This window comes from Nyctibius grandis, chromosome 29, assembly GCF_013368605.1.
Source record: "Nyctibius grandis isolate bNycGra1 chromosome 29, bNycGra1.pri, whole genome shotgun sequence".
NCBI lineage: Eukaryota > Metazoa > Chordata > Aves > Nyctibiiformes > Nyctibiidae > Nyctibius > Nyctibius grandis.
In genome coordinates, this window is record NC_090686.1 from 3,202,029 (window position 1) to 3,217,801 (window position 15,773).

General features: G+C 41.1%; 2 protein-coding genes across 2 annotated transcripts in view; one reads left to right on the forward strand and one right to left on the reverse strand.

The window, feature by feature from the left end:
- The window catches only part of TAMM41 (TAM41 mitochondrial translocator assembly and maintenance homolog), a 31,549-nt gene extending 30,145 nt beyond the window's left edge, over positions 1 to 1,404 (reverse strand). The window contains exon 1 of the mRNA XM_068420028.1: positions 1,196 to 1,404. Within this exon, the coding sequence (XP_068276129.1) occupies positions 1,196 to 1,333 (138 nt within the window). The 5' untranslated portion in view covers positions 1,334 to 1,404. The remainder of the gene's footprint in view (positions 1 to 1,195) is intronic.
- The window catches only part of ATG7 (autophagy related 7), a 371,865-nt gene that overhangs the window by 247,400 nt on the left and 108,692 nt on the right, over positions 1 to 15,773 (forward strand). The window lies entirely within an intron of this gene.

The following is a 15,773-nucleotide window of genomic DNA, read 5'->3' on the forward strand; positions in this document are numbered from 1 at the left end:
TCGTGTCCTCCCAGTTAAGTGACCAACCTTCAACCCTCCGAAACAGGGGAGCACGTGAGAAGATCTCCATCATCCTAGTTCACAGCTCAGGGCAACAGCTTAACTGCTAATGACCAGGACTTTTGCTATTACAGAAGGCCATGAATTGAGATGTGGGCAGACAAGGTCAGCTTAGAGCTGGCGGCAAGAAACTGCACTTCTAGTGTATTCCATTGTTTCTGTCAACAAAACAACTCAAACTCCAGAGACTTGTACCATGCACGTCCTGCCCTTCTGAAGAAATCAGTCCACACATTCCCTGCACACAGACAAGTTGAAAGTTTACAACTCTTACCTACAACAAACTAATATTTGGAGTAACATTGCTTCAAATTCATGAGGCATACCTCTCTCTGTGGCTTACTAATTCTGGACTGCATTTTAGCTAATCCGTTAATAGTGCTAAAAAGATAGTTAACTACCTTTACTTCCCATTCTTTTGTGTGAGGATGAGATGCTGCTAGAGCTCTGAAATTCTTATTATCCTGTACTTCTCTTTTCAGAAAGGAAAATGAGACACATTTAAACACATATTTGTGGAGAGTGCTTAACAGACAAGCCCTAATGAGCAATACTGCCTATTAACAATTTTTAAAAGGTCAAACACATACACGCACACACACACACAAAAAATAATTCACCATTTCTAAGCAGCTTGACCCCCAGACAATGAGGAAGCACCAAGAATGCCTCTTCAGTGTGGCACCATATTTTGCTTAAGGTGCCCTCAGACGGCGCGCAGCAGGCGGTCTGGGCAAGCTGTAACTCTTTTTTAAAACCGACAGTAAATAAGCTGTGGCACACAGTCCGCAGAGAGCAGGCTGAGGGGCCGCCCAACCGCACACGGTCACAAAACGACCGGCAGGGACCACCCCGAGGGCCCCCCGGGCAGCCCGCAGCCCCCGGCGCCCCACCTCAGCGCGGGCCGGGACACCTGCCCCGCTACTGGGGGTGGGGGGCGGTTCGCCCCTTTCCGTGCATAAGCCACACGGCCGGAGGCAGCTCCAGGTAACGCACCGCACCTCCTCCACGCCGGTAACCGAAACGCACAAGGCCCACGGGCACGGCGGCCCTCCCGCCTGCCCCCGCCACGCACCGCGGCGGCTCGGGGGCAGCTGAGGGGCCGGCCCGGGCTGGGGGCGGCCGCCGCGCTCACCTCGCCGTGCCCGGCCGAGGCCCCCGCCTGACGGAAGACTCCGGAGCCGTAGGCGAAGGCCAGGCTGAGCTCCTGAGGGAAGTGCGCCAGGACCCGCCGGAACTTCATCCCCGAGCTCGACAGCACCGGCAGCGCCATGGCGCCCGCCGGGCAGCCCCGGCCCGGCCCGGCCCTGCCCTGCCCGCCTTCCCGCCGCGCCGCCTCTCCCCGCCCGCCGGCTGAGGCGGTGGCTGCGGCGCGGGGAAGAGAGGCCGCAGCCGGGCGGGGGCGGTGGCGCCGGCGCACAGCGCCCTCTACCTCCTGGCGTGGGGCTGGCGGAGCGCGGCCGCTCTGGGTGAGGCGGCGCTGGCGCAGCTCCCGTCAGGGCGGGCGGAGCTCCCGTCAGGGGCAGCTCCCCTCAGGGCGCGCCCCCAGGGCCTCCCTCAGCGTCCCGGAGACCCGGGACGGAGCGTTCCCGCCGGTGAGGCCCGTTGGGGTGTCAGGAGCGGGCTCCGGTGCGTTTCAGGCTGAGTTCCTGCCGAGGCCGCGCTGTCCCTCCCGACCCAGGAGGGCCCGTTAAGCTGAGCGGCTCCGGCAGCAGCGAGGTTACATTCAGCGGGTGGGTTTAACTCTCAATGGATTGAGAGCAGCCCTGAGGAGAAGGACTTGGGGGTGATGGCTGATGAGAAGCTCACCACGAGCCGGCAATGTGCACTTGCAGCCCAGAAAGCCAACCGTGTCCTGGGCTGCATCCCCAGCAGCGTGGCCAGCAGGGCGAGGGAGGGGATTCTGCCCCTCTGCTCCGCTCTCGTGAGACCCCCCCTGCAGTGCTGCGTCCAGCTCTGGGGCCCCCAACGGACACGGAGCTGTTGGAGCGAGTCCAGAGGAGGCCACAGAGATGCTCAGAGGGCTGGAGCACCTCTGCTCTGGAGACAGGCCGAGAGAGTTGGGGCTGTTCAGCCTGGAGAAGAGAAGGCTCCAGGGAGACCTTCTAGCACCTTCCAGTACCTGAAGGGCCTACAGGAAAGCGGGAGAGGGACTTTTTACAAGGGCAAGTAGTGACGGGACGAGGGGGAATGGTTTTAAACTGAAGGAGGGGAGATTTAGGTTAGATATCAGGAAGAAATTCTTTCCTGTGAGGGTGGTGAGACACTGGCCCAGGTTGCCCAGAGAAGCTGTGGCTGCCCCCTCCCTGTCAGTGTTCAAGGCCAGGTTGGATGGGGCTTGGAGCAACCTGGTCTAGTGGAAGGTGTCCCTGCCTGTGGCAGGGGGGTTGGAACTAGATGATCTTTAAGGTCTCTTCCAACCCAGACCATTCTATGATTCTATGAACTTTCCAGTCTCCCCCTCCATCCCCATTTCAGTTTAATTCTTGTAGGTCATCGCAGTTCTGTGCCCCTTCTTCGATTGTTTTTCATCTTCTTTCTTCTTTTTTTCATATTTTGTACTGATTCGAGGCTTCCCTCAGGAATTGTCACTGGCTTTATGCTCCTTCACTCATCCCCCGCGCTACCAAAACAGCCCACAGCGTTTAATCATTGCGTTCGTGCTCATGGTTGTCTCACGCTCTCCTCGTGCTGAGCCTGGCTTGGTTTTAATTTTCAAGTCCTACATAATAAACTTAACCTCAACTCAGTGAGCATGCTAAATGTATAAAAATGGCTCATGAGATTGAAGTGTATCTTGTTTCCTCACGATTTTATGCTTCCCTGCATCTGTCTTCCCAAAGATCACATTTTACCTTCCTTGTTTTTATGGCTTTCAAAATACCCTATTTATGCTGTGTACTGTTCTGAGGAAACGCTGGCAGGTCACATCCAGTCTGAGGCATTGCCAAGCTAAATTTCATACTTGCGCTCATTTTCAAACATGATTATGTCTTAAGATACCACCGGAGTCATAACGTCTGCTTAAAACAAACATACAAAAGGATCTGTAACTCTCTATTACAGAAAAAGCAGTTTGATATCCACAGTTAAGTCACCACCTATACAATTGGTTTTGGGGTGACAAATTAGCATGTGTGTGGACCTGGCAGTTAGGAGAATATTGGAAGGGAGCTCCTGAGGCAAGAGAACAATCCTTGTTGCTGTTGGCACTTTAACAATGTGAGGCGGGTGCCATCATAAAGCTGCATCAGACCTCTACTCTTCTGAGCTTTTCTACATCAAATGTAGGTCAGACAGCCAGACCCTTCCTTTGGAAGCCTCCACTCTTAAGTACTCACTTTCAGAGGAGAAACCATAGTACAAGGAATGTGTGTTTACATTAGAAATAATCACACTGTAACTAACTGAATTTTTACTGTTCTGAATAATAAGGTCCCAAAGGTCCAACGATGGCTGGTGTTTGGAGACTTTTGTTTTCCACTATGATTGTGATTCAGTACCCAGTAGTATCTTTGCACTGATTTAACTAGTCATGTCAGATCATGGACCTTGTTATTTCCTTAGTAAAAGTACTTTAATTATGAATAGTATTAATAATATATTGATATTGTTATATTAATCTTTAATAATTATAATTAATATTTATTATTTAAATACTTCATGGCACACAATATAAAGAACAGTAGATTTGTTGAGCTCACATTCAAACTTCTTTCCTTCTACTTAGGTTAGCAAAAGGTTTTGCATTACTTCTGAGGGGAGGATCTAACTTACAAAGCACAATTCATGGAAGTATCCAAGGAAACGTTTTTGGGGGACCATCTGATATTTGTCATCCGGACTAAAATGTTGGGGTGCAAATTGTATTACATGATAGTTCACCCATTTAAGTATTGGCTTTCTATAGTTTTTTAACTCGTTGTACTAATTTGGCACATTCTCAAGCACTGGTGTGAATAAATTTACTAAATGTTCCATTTTTAGTATATTAGCTGAAACTTAAAAGAGCCACCTTTAAATCATGGGACTGTGTTCAATGCGTTCTGCTATAAATGGTAACTCCTGTCTGGTTAGTAAACAATCTAATTTGATTACTTAAGAATTTAAATTAGCTAACAAAGAAAGGTGGTATAAGTAGGTGGTATTGCTTGACTAGTTCTTCATGTCACCAGTTAGCTTAATAAGAGAGCTTTCAAATATCTACACTCACTTACTGGTAAAGTTTATTTTCTAAACTCTATTCACCTTCTTTATAGCTACCTGCAAACTCAAGAAAAGAAGAGATCCACAATTCTTCATTGTTAATTTTATTAAAAAGATGATCAGAAGAGAGTAGGACAACAGTGGCTCACTGTTAGAATTATCTGGAGGAAAGCATGAGTAAAGGGAAGGTATAAAAATATTTAATTGAGATAAGGTGTTATGAATGAAAATGATTAGCTAATAAGGACAACCCCCTATCCCAGTCTGCCTTTAAATTGCATTCAGGAGCTTAACTAGATGGGAAGTAGCTCAGAGCTAAGGAGAAGGGTGCTATGCTTCTATAAACTTACTATGCTGAATTTATGATGCCTGTTTGCTTGGAAGTCTTAAATCTGTAGCTCTGAAAAATAGGTAACTTTTATTCTACTGCTTAAGGAAAGTCTAGTTTCATAAAAAGTGAAAGGTCATTAAATATATTTTTACTTAAGGAATGGATGGTATAGACCTAGAATGCACTTATTCTAATAATTAAGTAAAAAAGGAAAAGCTTGTTTGAAAATGAACAGGCTGGTAACCTTTCAGAAGGAAGTTATTATACTGTTGGCTAATATTTAAAATTAAGGTAATAAAGCAAACTCTTGAGGGAGAACAAGATATGTGGAGCATTTTTGTTACCTGGGAACAAGGTTGCTAGCATATTGCAGAATTGTCTATCTTTATCTTACCAGTTCAGGACTTCTCCTTGAGACCTCCAAGCTGTTTTTTGTTCATATAACTTAGAGGTCTTGTTTTCCAACTTCCTATAACTGTGTTCTTTGCTATATTTCCTTAACTGGCTTTTATGTATTTTTAGGTTAAATCTAAAATTTGTTACTTGTGTCTATTACTGACTTTCAAATTAGTTTTGTTTCCAGTAGCACAGTTAGTTTTGAGACTAACAGCTTGTGATTTGGGACAAAATTTTGAGAGTCTATAAAGAGCTTATCTGAAAGTTTATGTAAAGTTATGTTATGTCTCGTACTGATTTTGAACTTGGCCTCTAATCTGTTTTTCAGTCTAACTTTTGCTTTGCTAACTTTGGAAAGAAAGTCTGCAAACACCAGAAGGTTTTAAGTTTCATTTATGCTTTCAGCCAGCACTGCTGTTGAAGGGAGCAGTTTTCTTCTAGCTGCTTGTATCAGTGTAGGTGTTTGCGTGGCTGCATATCAGAACAGATTGGGGAACTGATGTGGGTTAAAACCAACTGTGGTTTGTTGTTTTGGTTTTTTTTTAAACCAGTCTAGTTTTAACCAGGTCACCAATGTGCTTTACCACACATGTTTGTGCTGGTACAAGCAGGAGAGACAAGATTTCTTCTTCTGTTGACAGTGCTTGATACAAGTACTTGGGGTTTTTTTTAATGAAATTTTCTCACTTAGAATTTTAGCTGTGATTGATCCCATGCATTAAAGTTGTGTAAGGAAGGGTACAATATTCTGTATGTTGCACAGTCATATTTTGCTTTTATTCCTTCATTTTCAGTCAAGCAAGTTCTAATACTTACTGCAGTGTATTTCTCATGAGAGAGCATGACAGAAGTCTGACCTTGAGCCTCTATTTCAGTTTTTGCCACTGACAATAAAATGCGTGCTTTAAATAGCCCCCACGTAACTAGAAAGCTTATTTACAGGTGTGGGTTTTGTTTCTACCTTGCCACTGTGTTCTCTAGGTCCTTAGAGTCAAGAAATCTCACAGATGTTGACTTTGCTCAGTGTCTGAATTCCAAGTGGTTGGTATATGCAGCTCAAAGCATATGCTAAGTTTCAGTGTCTTCACAGAGTTATCTTAGCACCAGCATCTTCAGCCAAAAATAACAATTTTCACCAACTTAATATGGAAATTGGAATATTTATGGGTCCGTCAATCCATGAGTTGATCTGGCAGTTTGAAACTAGGCTCAGCTCACCTGTGCACTTCTGTATGGACCAGTGGTTCTTCTCCACAGCATCAGAAACACTGTGGTTCAGGTGGTGGTAAGTACCTCACTTGTGGTGATACTGCTTCCCAAGGATAAGCTCATTCAGTTCTTCCTCTGCTCTTGCCTCGGTGGATGTTCCTCCAACAAAACTGACAATTTTGTGGCCTTTAGTTTTTCAGTAGTGGGGAATCTGTCCTACTTTTCCATGGCATGTATTCGTTGGAGGTGGCAGCCTCCTGTGATCACAGAGTTGCTACTTCTTGTGTGTGTAACCATTATAACTCTACAAAGAGTAATTTTCATGAAGTAGTGGCAGCATCTGGAATTGGAAACTCTTATTGTTTTAAATTTCTGTTTGTTTCTGTGATTACAATATTTTAAATTCTCCATCACCTATTTTCTTTTTTTTTAATTTAAAACATGGATTATGTTAATTGTTGCTGGTGCAGCTGCACCCAAGTGTGAATTGGCTTGTGGTTTGTATACACTAACAGCTAAATACCACCAGGTGTCCTCTGTTTCTGTATCAGATCTGAATTACTTCCTGGAGATCCTCCTGTGGATTCTAACTGAAAATACTCATTTTAAACAAACCGAAGGGCAGGGGGTAGGCGACAAGTGATGCACAAACCTTTTTGCTTAGTTTTGAAGAGGCTGAGGTGTGAAGCCACTTGGAAGTGTTTAGGGAATGTGTGCTATTTGTTATATTTTGTTAGTAAAGCTTCCCCCCCACAAGCTTATTTATGACCCTGTGACTCATCAGTATCCAAGGGATTATTTTCCAACAAGGACAGAGAAATAGCTGGATATTTCCACCTGCCTCCACCAGACCTGTTGCTGAAATCAGCTCAGTCATCACCACACAAAGACTTACCCTTCTCTTGCTGGAGGTTATTGCCAGGCAACAGTTACAATCAATCAACAAGTTGATTTTTACCAGGCAACAATAATAATCAAGATAATAGAAATTAAAAGGAGTATAAAAGTTACTTAAATACTGAAATTTGTGGCTTTTCTCACCTTGGTTCTGTCTGCTTGCTCGTTCTAGTCAGGAAGGGATTTCTGTGACAGACTGGCAATGTGTGAGAGAACACATTTTTAAACAGCAACACTAATCATTCTGTGGGATGCAGTGAAACATTGTGAGCCGAAAATCGTGATGTGTTTCTGCAGGTGGTATATACTGCAGGCTATTTCACCCCAGGCCAAGGAGTTATTTTGTCCCCAGCAACTTCTGAGCTCTGGGGAGATGACCTCTACAGAGAGACCAAGTATCATGTATTGCCAGCTGGGAGCCACTGTTTTGCAGAAGTGATCGAAAGCACTGTCATTTTCTTACTGAATGCTTTAAACTATATCCCAGCTTAAAGCTATGGAGATCATCTAGTCCAACCCCCTGCTTCAGCAGGTTCACCCAGAGCATGCTGCACAGGGTTGTGTCCATAGAAAGGAAGTTGCACCTTATTTTCTGTATTTAGATAGGAGTGATAAGAAAAAGCCGCTTTTTATGGGTGTTTCCCCCTCTGTGGAGACACCAAACAGCAACAAATTAGGGTGTTCCCATGTGCCATTATTAGATGGAACCAATAGGAGCTGTAGGTTATCCCCAGTTCATTACTTCCTATTTCAGCTCTGCACTCCTGAATTATTAACAGCCCCGGCTCTGGAAAGGTAACAGAGCTCTAGTTGTATTCCCAGGGGTATTAACCTAGAGCAATACCAGATGCTGGCTCACCAATGGCTCTATTCATTGGAAGTAGGGAGGCAGGTGATGAAACACCACCAGAGTAACAAGTAATTACAATGTTAATAATGCTTTCAGGTGCGATGACTGTAATAGGGTGTTTCCTTACCATCCTTATTTTTAATTCCATTTTGTGAATATTTCTAATTGAAAGAGTATATTGCATGATTAATATAACATTTATTAAGGACTTGTTTTTTCTTATGGGATGTGTAATAAGCTATATCAAGTGTGTTAGGCTGTGTGATGATTTGAGGTTCTGAATGCCCATCATGTATTCTGGAGTGGTTCTTTGGTATTTCTAAGTATTTTAGTTGATCAGCTGTTAACTATAGCTTAGCTGCATTTCATTACATAGTAGTTCATAAAAGTGAGTGAGACTTTGTAGTTTGCTTGTACAATTTGTGTGTTGGAGGAACTTTATTGTACAACAGCTTGAATTCAAGTGTATTTAACTGCCTAAATTATTACTAATATACTAATATCTTTGAATCTGTTCATAAGCAAGGCAGTTGTACTTCAATTATTTATTAGCCTAATAATTAGCCTAATAAATAAATAATAATGTTGTACAACATTATTTATTAGCCTAATAATTAGCCACTAAACCGCATATTATCATCATCATCTATTACTAAAACAGTATTGAAATTCTGTGCACACAAAAAAAAATGAAAAGGATCATTAAGCAGAATAAACAGCAAGTGACACTGAAAAATACATTACAGTGATATTTTAAGCTGATGCTTCTGTGGGCTGTGTGAAAGCACAAAGAGTTTATCTCCTACGTTCCTTTCTGCAATTCTGCTACTAAACAAGCAGTTTGTACCGCTGCTTTCCTTTACCTGGCTAGGCTGGGTGAGGCCATTCCTGCCCTGAAGCAAGAGAGGGAGGAGAGCAAGGTGACAGGACTGCAAAATGGGATGAAGAAGAGTGAAGGTGTTGACCTAGAAAACAACTGACACACAATTAATGACCATGTCTTCAAAAATGTCATTTTAAGACAAATTATTTAATTTTTTATAAAGGTTGATCTTAATCAGGAGGAATTTTTTCACTCAGATGGTCTTAATTTATGCTCTTTATCCTTTCTAGGTTCTAGTCGAAATGGAGACTCTAGATTGTTATTCTTCATTCCATGTATGAAAGGGCAAATTTTCATTACAGTTCCTCGTTTATGAAAATATTCACTTGTATTATATTGATGATATCTGTGGAACCCTGGCTTTTCTTGCATTGCTTAAGCTGATTTATTTGAAATAAATACACAATCAATGGCATTCATATTCTGTGAAAAGTGGAGGTTTTTAATATTGACTATAGTTTATAATGTCATGGCAATACTAATTAATGCATCATGTTTTTGAAAACCGAGAATGTGTATTTTTGACATTTTGTACACTAATTTAGAAATGACCATGTTTATCTGCATTTCACATGGACTTGGATATCTATAGTGGAAATGAAAAATATTTAAAAGGGATTTTCATGTAGCTAGTCAGTCCTACAGGGTTAATGTTTCATTTCTTTTATCATAAATGCTGCTCCTTGAAGTGCTGAAGTAGATCTGTCTGAAATGTCTGCAGTCCAGATTTGCAGTTCACCTGGGTGGTGGTGATATTTACTTTCTTATTCTGCATTTAATTCCGTAAGGCTTTGTCTTTCTCATTCAGAAGAACCTCAGAGGATTTGAGCTACTTGGCAGAGCAGCAATTATAAACTAGATCTTTTTTGTGGTGAATACTTTTCTTCTGGTCTCTCTGTAGTTACAAAATCTTTGAAGAAGTTTGAGGAACATAGTATCTTAAACTTAACTGGGTAAATGGAAAAGAGAAACAGTTGAATTTTAATTTCTGTTAAAAAGGTGTTTCTCTTTCCTTTTACTTAAAGGTTCAAAACTTTAAACTAATTTGACTTTAAAAAGCATGATATAGAATGAACTTAATTAGTCATTCGTAAGTGTTTTGTATATTTCATGTATCTCAAGAATGGGTGCCTTCGCTCTGGCTGCCACAAAGTCCTTGTTCACAAACTGGTAAGAGATGGACTGGAGCAGAGGTGGAAAAATGCCTGACCTGCCAAGCTCAAAGGGTAGTAGTTGCTCAAAGTTGAACTGGCAGCTGGTCATGAGTACAGTTCTTTAGGAGACAAAACTGAGTCCAATATAATTCAATAGCTTTATAAACAATCTGGATGACTGGACTGAATGCACAGTTACACAGTTTACAAATGACTAAACTGGACAATGGATAGATGTACCAGAAGGAAAACTGATCACTGGGAGAGATCTCAATTAATTGGAAGATAGGTCCAACAAGAATGGCATGAAGTTCAACAGAGATAAATATAAAGCCCTGCACCTGGGAGAGGATAATCCAAGGCAGCAGTGCAGGCAGGGTTCTGCCTCACCACGTGTAGCTCTGCTGCAAGGTACTGGGTGTCACGGTGGACAAGCTAAAATGAACAGCAGTGTGCCCTGGGAGCAATGAAGGCAGACTGTGCCTTGGGCTGTGCCAGCAGGTATTTACCCAGCAAATTAGGGATGTAATTATTCCTCTCTGCCTGGTGCTTCTTAAACCACCTGGAATATTGTCTCCAGTTCTAGTTCCACAGTTCACAACATGCATTGAAAAACTGGAGAGGGTCTAGCAGAAGGCAACCAAGACAGCTGGAGGGCTACAGAACACGGCGTATGAAGAAAGGCTGAAAGGAAATGAGTGGGACCTTGCTTTGCTTTAAATAGTTTTCCCCAGTAATTTGTAATTAATTATTTGCTTCTAATCTTTGTTCTAACTACATATTTGAGTGTCTGAAAATTGTTCAACAGGTTGGGAAGTTCTTCTGATTCCCTTCTTTTATGTGTTAATAAAAATTGTAAAAATAGTGTCATGCCATTCTAACAAATCTCACTGTCAGAAATGAAAAGGGATAGTTTACTTGTAGTATATTTTGATTTCTCCGGAGTTTTTTTTCTGGATGGAAACTTTTAGCTATTGTGTGTGAGTGTAGGTAGTTCTAGAACTAGAGAAAACTGAAGAGTAATTGAGCAATACAGGTGTATGAATCCTGTGTCCAGTAAAACCTCCTAAGTGTTGGGATCATATTTCAGTTTAATCTGAAGTAAGGATAATATTGAAGTGTTGTATGATACACAGCAAAAAGGTCCATTCTTTCTGATTTGGTAGTGTTCCTGAAATTTTCCATATTTTTTTTTATTTACTTCTTAGACTATTGCTTCTTGTGTTTTCTGTTCTGTCAGAGCCAAAACACAGTCTTTTACCAGAAGCCTGGAAACGCAAGAAAGCTTAAAAAAATCATTTGTGGTGATGGACCTGCAATATAGGTCAGAAGAGTTGTTTCCGCAGCAACTTGAAACTATTGCTTTCTGGGGGTATTAAGTTTTGGATGTTTGCTCTGTTCGCTGAATTCCTGAATGACCTAGCAATCATTTGTTTCCAGGAGGGGGGGGGAGGAATCTGCTTGTCTTAGTTATCCATCTTATTTAGGAAAAAATAGTTTGTGTATGTGACTGTGTTCGTGGAAGAGGACACGTTGAAAGTGGTTGTGTCAGTCACTGCTAAATTAGCACAGAAGGTTCCCACGTTGAAGCGGGGAGATATGTCAGATGCGTGTCTGGGTATTTTTAGTGCTTTTCTTAGGTTCTAATGAGTGATGTCTTAAAACACAGTTAAAATTCAGATGATTCCTGAACTAGCTGTTTATATAATCTTCATAGTAAATGAGAATAACAAATGTTTCTTAATAGAAAAATGCATGTATTTGACTTCCTTGTTAGAAACAGTCTGTTCTCCTAATGATGTAGGTCAGCTTCTGTAAAGCTAAAAAGTTTTGTGACAGCAGTTCTTGAAAGGGTCACTCTGTGCTCGATGATGTCAGGATTTAATGTGTATTGATCTTTGAGGAAACTGAGGCTGCTTCTTTAGCCTTTGGGAAAGGATGTACAGCTCTGAAAACTCTTTACCACGTAATTCAACTGTATTTAACATTGTGTAACCAAATTACTCTATGTGTACATGGGCCACAAACCTTTGATACTTTGTTTTGAGTTCAACCTATGGGAAGTTGCTGTTAACTCTTTTTCAGTATAAGTGATTATATAGCAAATGTATGCCCAAATTTGATGTTACATTCTGATATTCTTCAATTTTGGAGAGCAGTTTTTTAAAGATTTGGTCAGGACTAGATTCCTTTATACTTTACTTATTTTAGGCTGCTTAGGGGTAAGTGCTTTGTTTAAGGTTTGTATTTCAATATGCTGTCTATAGGGCAGCTATTTTTGGCAGACTTAATTACATATTACGAAGGAGGAAAAGATTCCTATGTTAATTAAGTAAAAGACATCTTTCATCTTTACAGGTACCCTAAATTTAAAAAGTAGAACAAGGAGAATCCTGTGTGTATGTGTACACTGGATCATTAAAGGGAACCAACACTGTTACTGTTTATCCAGTAAGTGGAATACATTTCACATGGGAGGTGACCAGCTTTGGCTATGTGCAATAGGTCCAGCTCATAACTAGTTCTTGATGTTTGTATATATCCACAGAAAGACTATTCCGATAAAATATGTAGGCAGTCTGAATAATTAAAATTGTCTGATAACAAGCCATGTTGGGGGGCGTTTCTCAAGGTGAACGCTGCAGTTCATTGGCAGAAGCACAGAAGTTAGTACAGCTAGTTCGTGCATTCTGTTGCTGGTCTCTGACCATGTAGGAGGCTTAATTTTCCGATCTGTTTTTCTGCTGTCTTCCAAGAGAATTGAAATGTCATCGCTTAAAACTCATGTTTTCAGAATAAAATGCACAGCCTCCCAAAATACTGTATTGACTGAGTAGTTCACCCACTTTAAGCCAGATTTGTAAAGAATTCAAGCCAATTAAGCTGGCTCAGATCTCACTTTGTTAAGACTTCTCCATTCCAGAGCTAGAATCAATGTCAAGTGTTCCTGTTGACTTTCTGGGAACTATAAAACAGAAAATACTGTTTCCTTCACTAGTAGCAATAGACTGATACTTATGACTATCTTAGGGTTGGATTTTGAAGCCCTCTGTGACTTGCAAAGATCTCATTTTCGGGTTTAAAAAATAGTATGTAGCTTAAGTAGCCAAATAACAAAAGCACATTGGCAGTGCAGGGTACTTCACAGCTTGGCACTGGGTGCTTTTTTTTACATGGTGACATGTGCAGAGATTCTCAGACAAAAATGAATCATGAAGCAAATGATTTTTTCATTTACAGAGAGCATTGGGGGGGAAAATAGAGCAGCAAAATACCACAAGATGTTTCCCACAGGACAAACAGAGGAAAGTATATTAGGGTCCTGTTCAGCAGAAAACTCTTAATGTATTGTGCAAATTTCTGCTGGTCTACAGCCTGGCTTCTCTCGAGGTCTACTCTGAGCAGATGCATGCCATCTGTTCCACAGAGCAAAGAGCTTGTCCTGCCTGCGATAATAAGACCTGCTGAGGAGCACAGTGTGAGAGTTCAAGTGTTTACACTGCCTCTGGTCATGCAAAACAAACTTTTTTCTGCCTGTGACATACCCTGTGGACATACAGTTAAAATCTAACCTGCTAGAAAATTACTAAAATGTGAGAAACAGCTCATTATTGAGTCATATCCTTAATGCAGCCCTAGGATGAAGAATAATAATGTGTAAGAAAGAATGCTTGTGTTAGACTGAGGTGAAAGTGAATTAGCCAAAGGCATGCAGGAGAACTTGAGCGTCTGCAGCATAACTAGAATTTAAAATGCAGTCACAGATTCACTTTTTATTCAAGCATCAAAAATTCAAGTCTTGTGTATTCTGCAGGTAGCAAAAACTCATTTTGGATTCAGACAGACATAAACGCTATTCCTGTCAAAAATATACTCAGGAAAGAATGTCTGTCTTTAATTCAATCAAATGTCTGAGATTGTTCATGTACATATTTTTCTTGGGGTACTTTTCGTTACATCAGGTTGCTAGTGTTTTATTTCAGCATCTTCCTTTAATTTTTGTCCCCTTTCTTTCTCATCCTCTTCAGTGTACCATCGCTCACCTTCATCTCTCTAGTTTATTGCAAACTTCATTTTCCCCTTCAGAATATAACACACAGTATTTTTTTTTTCCTTCCATTTTCTCCAGGCTCTGATAAATCCAGCCTGACCTCCCACTCCCACATCTTGCACTATAGATTTTGGCAATGTTCATCTCCAGCTGCTCCAGTTGCCTTGAGGGCCTTCTGCACTGCACAAGGCAACCCAGAGACTCCATGCAGAGGGCTTAGAGGTGAGTCTGGCATTCCCCAGGACGAAGCATCAGCACTCCATCTGTTGGCCCTGTGTTTTCTTGGCCCCATCCCCACTGGACAGTTTGCTAAGGTAGAAGGGAAGGTGAAAGAAATGGTCAGCTGCAGTTCTGTGCATGAATGCAATTATTGGCTCTTCTCCACCTTCTCTTTGGTTTGAAGTAAATATTACACTCTTCTTTCTAGTAGCTGTGGAAGCTTTCAGAAAGGTGAGATACAAAGTCCAGGGGGGATATTCCTGAGGTTTCTCATGCCTTCCCTCAGGATGGTTGTCAGGAGTCAGGCTAGTAAATGACAATAGCAAGCCATTTTAGATAAGGGTCCTAGTGACCTGCTGATGAATACATGAGTAACACTTGCACTCTGAAAAAATACTCAGAGATCCATAGTTTGTTTAGCCAAAAATATACCACAGTGTTATCTAAATATATCATTGATAACAAAATATTTTGAATGTATGAGGGCAGTTAAGGTGGTTATTGTCTGTGTGCTATGGTATAGAAACACAGCCTTTTTGTTTGTGGGTGTTTTTCAGTTACAGGTTTTAATCTGCCTTTATAGATCTTATCCGTGAAACAATGTCTATAATCTTTAGCATCAAAAAGCTCCAAGAAGTGATTTGCTTGTTGATTGTGAAGTTTTCTGTGGAATTCCAGATTGTTGTAACTTTTTGGCAATGGAATAATGACAGCAATTCTCTCTTCCCTCCTCCACAGTTTAAATGTCAATACTATATTTACTATATTTGTACCATATCATGTATGATGACTGCTTGAAGGTTTTTTCTTAACTACAGCAGAAATATCCTTTTGGCCTTTTTCCTTGTGGTCAGTCCATGTAACCCTTATCAGAGCACGTGATTTAATAATTAAAATCATTCTCCTCCTAAGGTTTCCTTTCCTCACTTAATTTAAACAGGAAATTGATGGTGATCAAATATTTTGAGCACTAAGATGCTGCAAGAAATGTATATTCTCCCAGTCTAGCTTTATACAAACTCTTCTATCCTTTGTTTGTTTTTTTTTTTTAAAAAAACAAACAAAAAACCAAACAGTTCAAATTCAGGATCTGATATTATTCTGAATTTCATTTGTTTCCTTTTATTCAAAAGCATATTGTGTAACTTCGTTAAAACTTTCTTTTTACTGCCCAAGAATATATTCTTCATTGATATGTGTAGCCATGTGCATGTGAAAATGTCTCTATGGCCTGGAGTTCAGTATGAGCCAATAACGAGATCTGTGCTGCTGTGCCTGCACTGCCAGACATCCTCACATGACTTACATATATACATGCATTCACTTCGCTTTATCTATCTTGGCTGACATGAAAACAGACTATTTCCTCTCATGCTTATGTATTATATATTGTTGCTGAAATACTGGGAATTTTTCTTCAATAAGTGTGAAACATAACCTTGTCCTGTAAGACTTTCTAGTGAGAAATTACTCCAGAAATGATAATAGACTGAGTATCAAGCAGATTTCAATATCAA